This window comes from Mauremys reevesii, linkage group 4, assembly GCF_016161935.1.
Source record: "Mauremys reevesii isolate NIE-2019 linkage group 4, ASM1616193v1, whole genome shotgun sequence".
Lineage (NCBI taxonomy): Eukaryota > Metazoa > Chordata > Testudines > Geoemydidae > Mauremys > Mauremys reevesii.
In genome coordinates, this window is record NC_052626.1 from 6,587,071 (window position 1) to 6,593,799 (window position 6,729).

The window sequence follows — 6,729 nt, forward strand, 5'->3', positions numbered from 1 at the left end:
AGGGGCTGGTACAGCTTCCTATGGGGCTACCTGTGTCTGGTAACCAGGGCTTTCATCCTGCAAAGCGACACTAAACCTCACTCTGCACAGCGGTGCCAGGCTCCGGGAATCAGGGACCCACCCTAGTGAGGAGGAGACCAGGCCTCATGAATCAGCACTATCAGGCTCAGGCAAGCCCTCCTGCCCAGGAGGGACACCCCACGCTTCACAGTGCAGCCCTCTCACCGCAGGGGTCCCTGGCTCTGGTACCCCCCCCAGGCCCCAGGCCCCATCATGCCCAGTTTCCCATGCAGCTGTGCCAGATGCTCATTACCCCCCCCCCCATGTTACAGGGCCCCCCCTTAGGCAATACGCCCTGTAGCGCCCAGGCTGCGGGAAGGGGCCAGAGGCCGCTCAGGCGCCCCCTGCCTGCACCCTAGGGAACAGCTCCCTGCCCCGCAGACACGCCCACTGCTGGCACTGCCTGGCCCTTTAAGAGGGAGCCTTGGCCTTCTACCCGCGTGCCTGTGCTGACGTGTGATCGCCCGGCGCCTCTCCATATACAAGACACGCCCCTTGGCCACCCGCATGCGCAGTTCCTGCCCGGGGGTTTTCACATAGATCATTCCCCTTACGTGCTGGGCGGGGGATGTTATTGGGCATGCGCACCCGTTGGAAGGCGGAAGTAAGGCTCCATGGTTTACACGATAGCGCATGCGCAAGTCTTGTCCCGGACAAATTAGGCGGGATTCTTCAGAGGCTGTTCCCTTATGGTCCTGTTGTGCTATGACGGCGCCTTCGCAACATCAGTGAGAGGGAGACTCTTAATGAGTATGTGCATGCGCGATATCACTGCGCATGCGCAGCTGTGGCAGGAAAAAGCGCATTTGTTCAAAAACCGAAGCGTTTGGTGGGGTTGCCCTGCGCATGCGTGATAGCGGGACGGCGGTAGGGGAGGTAGATTTCCTTAGAGACGGGTTTGTTTTTGCACATGCGCAGTGGACCATGGGGGAGGCGACTCCTTCGTGAGGCCCTTCCTCCCCGGCGGATGGGTCCGGTTGTGCACATGCGTGGTTCGTTCGCACTTCCTAAGGGGCGGGGTTTGTCGCGCAGAGGCCTCGCCTCCGGGCCGGTGGGCTGTGCGCAGGCGCGCGCCCGGCCGAGGGGAAGTGAAGGTGGGTTCGCGCGGCACCTTTTCCGGCGGCGGCGGCGGCTGGGCTGGGCGCGCGAGGAGCGGAGCGGCGCGAGCCGGGCGCGAGGCACCGCGGCTCCGGGGCGGCTCGCGGCAGCCAGCGCCGGGCAGTCACCGCCTCTCTCCGCCCCCCCCTTTGCAGGCACCGATGCGCTGAGGAGCCGCTGCCGGGGCCGCTCGGAGCGGAGCGAAGGAAGGAAGGAGCCGGGCGCGGGGCCGCCCTGGGCCCGGCGGCGAAGGGCAGGAGGGCGGATGGTCCGGAGCTGACGCTTCCCGGCTCTCCCTGAGGCGGGCTGGCGGCCTCTCTGCTGGGCTTGGCGGGGGATCGGCTCGCCCCGGCCCCGGCCCCGCTGGGACCCCGCCCCGGCCCCGCTGGGGCGGGATAGGCCCGCGGGCCTCCCCCGGTAACCCGCCTCCCGGCCGGTGAGCCTCGTCTTCCCCCGGCCCAGCGCCTCGCGCTTCCGCCCGGCTCCCCGGGGCGAGGACACCGCGGCCTCCCGCAGCACGTGTGCCGGCGGCCGCCGGGTTCTGCGCTGCCCGCAGCGGGCCCCGTGGATGCCGCCGAGATGGGCAAGGTGCTGTCCAAGATCTTCGGCAACAAGGAGATGCGGATCCTGATGCTGGGGCTGGACGCGGCCGGGAAAACCACCATCCTGTACAAACTGAAGCTGGGCCAGTCCGTCACCACCATCCCCACCGTGGGCTTCAACGTGGAGACGGTGACTTACAAAAACGTCAAGTTCAACGTGTGGGATGTCGGGGGCCAGGACAAGATCCGCCCCCTGTGGCGGCACTACTACACGGGCACGCAGGGGTTAATCTTCGTGGTGGACTGCGCCGACCGCGACCGCATCGACGAGGCCCGCCAGGAGCTGCACCGCATCATCAACGACCGGGAGATGCGGGACGCCATCATCCTGATCTTCGCCAACAAGCAGGACCTGCCCGATGCTATGAAACCCCATGAAATCCAGGAGAAACTGGGCCTCACCCGAATCAGGGATAGGAATTGGTACGTGCAGCCCTCCTGTGCTACCACAGGGGATGGACTCTATGAAGGGCTGACATGGTTAACGTCCAATTATAAATCCTAATGATGATAACTACTTAGTCTGCAGATAATTAAAAAAAAAATATAGCCCGCCTGGTTTCCTAGAAGAATGATTCTCTACCGAAAAAGTAAAACCAAGCATCCATAGGATTATGATCACTTCTTCTCCAGTTACCACCCTTTCCTTCTACACGCTGTCTGGATTCCTGTTTTAACTCTTCTTGCTTGGCGTTAGGATGCTGTAACCTCCAAATGTGACACGAACACAAGCACTAGATGCTATGGCAGACTTCCAGCAAACGGGGGAAAGACACACTGTAGATTTGCTAAGTAATTTTTTTCCTATCTTGATTAGCCCTTATAATGGTTTGATTCCTTTTTTTTTTGGTGGTGGTGGGGGGAGGAAGAGAAGGGGTAAACATTTTCAATGTATGCTTTCTGGTTCTACTTTTTTGATTTTTTTTTTCTTTGATCACTTGCTGTAGATTGCTTCTTTTTGCATTCATGCAGAATATGTTGCTAGGTCTGTTTCATCAGTAAACTGAAAATTATTGCTTAAAATCAAACTGCAGTCTGTCTTTTTATATTGAGGGCTTCTTTTTAAAAAGAAGCCCTTAATCTGTAACTAAATAGTAACTTTAAATTTGTCTTTTCATATCTAAGACTAACATGGTAAATAAAACCTTGCCTACAGTGGTAGATAGTGAGAATACCATTGTAATATGTTCAAAGTGCATATCTGAGGTAATGTAAGAACTGCATTGAAATGTCAGCTGTGAAGTTCTGAACCATACATCATGCATGAGTAGGGATGCAAATAAGTTCCCCATATTACATAGCAACCATATAATGAATAAAATGTGAATGATGTAATAGTTTCAAGTTATACTCTACTCACAGTTCCTATGTCTTGCATTGCAAAGTTTAATGATGTTTAGCTGCAGTCTTAACTAGTTATGTATGTCTCCTCACGGTGCGGGATATCTTCTTTCTAGAAAGTGTAGCAGTAATGTGTAAGCATTACTGTTCGTTTTACTTTAACTTACCATTAGGCATAAATCAAGTAGTGTCTTGCATCTTTCCTATATTGTAAGAGAGGCATTTGTTAATCTTGAGACTTTTGGAGACATTTCCTTTTCCAAAGTTTGAAAATCTAATTTTTTCTGAAAAGCATGCATCTTTATCAGCTGCAAGCCCCCCCATTTGTTTCTATATCATAATCATTTGAATAAGCAAGCTCAGTTCTAAACTTTAACAGAAATTAATCATTTTAACATTTGAGTAACTGGCATTTGAAGAAGTCATTTATATCACAATTTAGTTTTTGCAAGACCACAGTCTAACTCATGAAAGTAGTTCTAAACATTTTTGTCCCTCTGTTTCAGTAACGTTACTATACTTATTTATGAAAGGAACTGTATTGAATGTTTGAATTTAAATCCATTGAGTAATTAGTAATGAGGGTGGGGTGTAGAGAGTGAGCATATGACTATGAATGTAAACTTCCATATATAGTTTTTAAAGGGCAAGCAGCTCACTTGCCATAACACAGTTTTCAGATGTCTCTGACTGGCAAGTTATGGTAAAAACAAACCAACCAAACCCACCCAGATTGAGAGTTCAAATCAGTGTATCGTTTCAATCAAGTATTAATACTGGGTGCAAAAAATGTAAAGCAGCTAGGTTTTATTCAGCCTTAAGGATTAATTTCAGATTTCCTCAAGGAGTTAAACTCAACTGGGGAATTCTAGGAATGTAACTCTACAAAACTAGAAGAAGAATTTCTTTTTTTGAGGGTGTAAGTTTTACATTAGATTGGGGCATTACACTACATTTCTGCAGTGTTGACTCTGTATGTTAAATACAGTGTATTATGGAGCTCTTACCAAAGATCTATGGGGAGATAAAAATATTGAAGTTTATTTCCTAAAAATTTAATGCTTAGGATCCCTTGAAGAAAAATGCTTAGTTTAGAATATGGTTCCAAAAGAGGGACACTCTTAATGTGGGTTGCAATGGCAATGAAAGGATTCTGGACGATACTAGAAAATATAGCAATGATTCAGAAATACTTGTAAAGGAAAAAGTTCATTAGAAAAGCAAGTCAAGTTTAGTTGCTTTAAACCATAATTCTGAAGGAGAAACGAGACGTCTTCATTTTAGAAGTCCTTTCAAGTCCTTCTTGAATTGTTGCTCCATTTTCTGGTTTTTATAAATTCAAGAAATTCTTCATTTCAGTTTAATGTAATTGGTCAAATAGTGTGGTGTAGTGTAAAGGAGTATAAACCAAACACCAGGGTACATTTTTTTTTTCCTTCTGGAACAAAAATTAAAAAAAAGCCAAGCACAAGGTAAATGCCTAAACTGGAAGACTTGAAGCTCTATTAATAGTTTTCAAACTTTCTTAAACATATCTCAATCAAAATGAAAAGTTGGATTTTCACTTTCAGTCTAAAGTGTTTACTGTATTCTTTCTCTTCAAACACTGTTTGGGGCAGGTTTAAATTTCACTAGGTTTTTACATTAAATTGAATTCACAATTTTGTATTTCTTTGGTAATTTTGTTACTTTAGATATTCTGTTGTGTGGGTAAAATGATAAATTTAATTATACTCTTGAATTTTTAAATGTTTTATTCTGGGGGGAAAGACTCTAAAGTTACTGAAACTTGTGTGGCAGATAATTAAAAAATAAATGACCTTTGTTACTGAACGAAATATAAAGGCTTCATTTTCAAAATGTCTTTATGAAGGAAGCGGAGGGTGGGGGAACAATGCAAGTAATTGCAGCCTGCAGGTTAAAGTGTCTTTTTTTTATCAGAATTCTTACAATCTGAATTTTAAGTGCATCAACTTCTCTGTTCATATGAATTCATGAAGTAAATTGGAGTACCTTTTTTTTTTTTTTTTTTTTTTTGGGAGGTGGCATTGTTCTTGTCTGGTAAGTGAACGAGTCTGTAGATTTTCATCTCCCTGACTACAGTAAACAGGAATTTTGTGTTCTCAATATGGTTGTAGTGTTGATAAAGAATTAAGAAGCAGAAAATAAAGCAATTATACAGTGCAGCTCTCCTGGTATGTTACTTATATGTGAATATGGTAAAAACAGAAAGGGTCTATATAATACACTGGAGCAGTGCCTTCTGCTTACATAGAGGCCTAGGTTCTGTTTAACCTGGTCTTGAAACATTGTAATGCTATTAGTTTCTCTTTTGAGGAATCTTTAAGTCACATAATTAAAATTGAAAAGTTGGAAAGAGGAGACAAGCTTCTTTTAAAAATACTCCCACTTCCGATTACAGCCTCTTTTATTTCAGTAAACTTAATGTTTAATATTATGCTTTGTAAAATACTTCAATACAAGATCTCTGCCCTAAGGAACTTACGTTGTCACTTGGACAAATATAATGCACAGAACAATTTACCTGCCAGAAAGCATAGAGGTGCTGATGATGAGGTGGTCAGTCCTGGAAAGTTTCATGAAGAAAATGGCCTTGAAGGAATAGAGGGAAGGAAAGGTGCTTTTTAGATTAAGGGGTAAAATGGAAAAATTGTCATAAGAAATCGAGAGCTACAGAGGCATGCAAGGAGCTACAGCTAGAGATGTAAAGGAGTGAAGTTGTGTGGAGCTCCGAGGTTGAGAATGAAGCAGCTAGTTAAGCAGTAAGGCAGTTAAGGAGTTTGGAAGGGGAGTAGGGATGAGGCTAGAACAGTATACACATTGAAGCTGCTAAAGTAATTTTTCGGAGTGGAGGGTAGAGACAGGGCTGGCTCCAGGCATTCCAAGCTGGTGCTTGGGGCGGCAGTCCGCAAAGGGCGGCAATCCCTGTTGTTTTGCCCCCAAGCAGTGCGCCGAATTGCCACCGCGGGCGGGGGGCAGTCCCTGCGCCCTTAGGGTGGCAGGTGCGTTTCTGCGGCGACGGCAATTCGGCAGCAGCTTCTATATTTAGCTGTCCGGGGCGGCTTCAGCTAAACATAGAAGCTGCCACCAAATTGCTGCCATGGCGGAAACGCGCCTGCTGCCTTAAGGGCACAGGGACTGTCGTTCCCCCTCCCCCCCCCCCCCCCGTGGCAATTCGGTGTGCTGCTTGGGGCAGCGAAAACTGTAGAGCCGGCCCTGGGTAGAGATGTGATGTAACAGGAAAAGCTAAGCAGACTCTAGAGTCTGGATGTGGAGTGACAGTCTTGACATGCTTGAAGATGGTTGAGTTGACATTGAGAAGGGATAGAAGAGATATTGGCCTTGAAATGGATATGAGACATCAAGGAAAAAGGCAACACTATTTGGTCGCCTTTCGTCACTTATGCCGAAAGATCAGGAGTAGACAGATGACTTGGGAGACATTAATATCGTCCCGGTGCCTTAAGCTAATCCTAAAAATCAATTTTCAAGTTCTCAGGTGTATCCAGGTGGTGTTGGTGCTGTGGTCCTACAGTGGCAGCAATGTTTAAAAAAAGAATTACCCTTCAGTATCTAGCTCAGGGGTTCTCACAACAAATTTTTTGGT

The 6,729-nt window shown here is 47.0% G+C and overlaps 1 protein-coding gene across 1 annotated transcript; it reads left to right on the forward strand.

Annotated features, from left to right (window-relative positions):
• The first annotated feature begins 1,008 nt into the window (after window positions 1–1,008).
• ARF6 (ADP ribosylation factor 6) lies at window positions 1,009–4,839 on the forward strand. Its single transcript, XM_039537808.1, has 2 exons — window positions 1,009–1,154; window positions 1,314–4,839. Exon 2 carries the CDS (start codon window positions 1,738–1,740, stop codon window positions 2,263–2,265), a length of 528 nt encoding a protein of 175 aa, XP_039393742.1. The 5' UTR covers window positions 1,009–1,154; window positions 1,314–1,737; the 3' UTR covers window positions 2,266–4,839.
• Window positions 4,840–6,729: the final 1,890 nt, after the last annotated feature.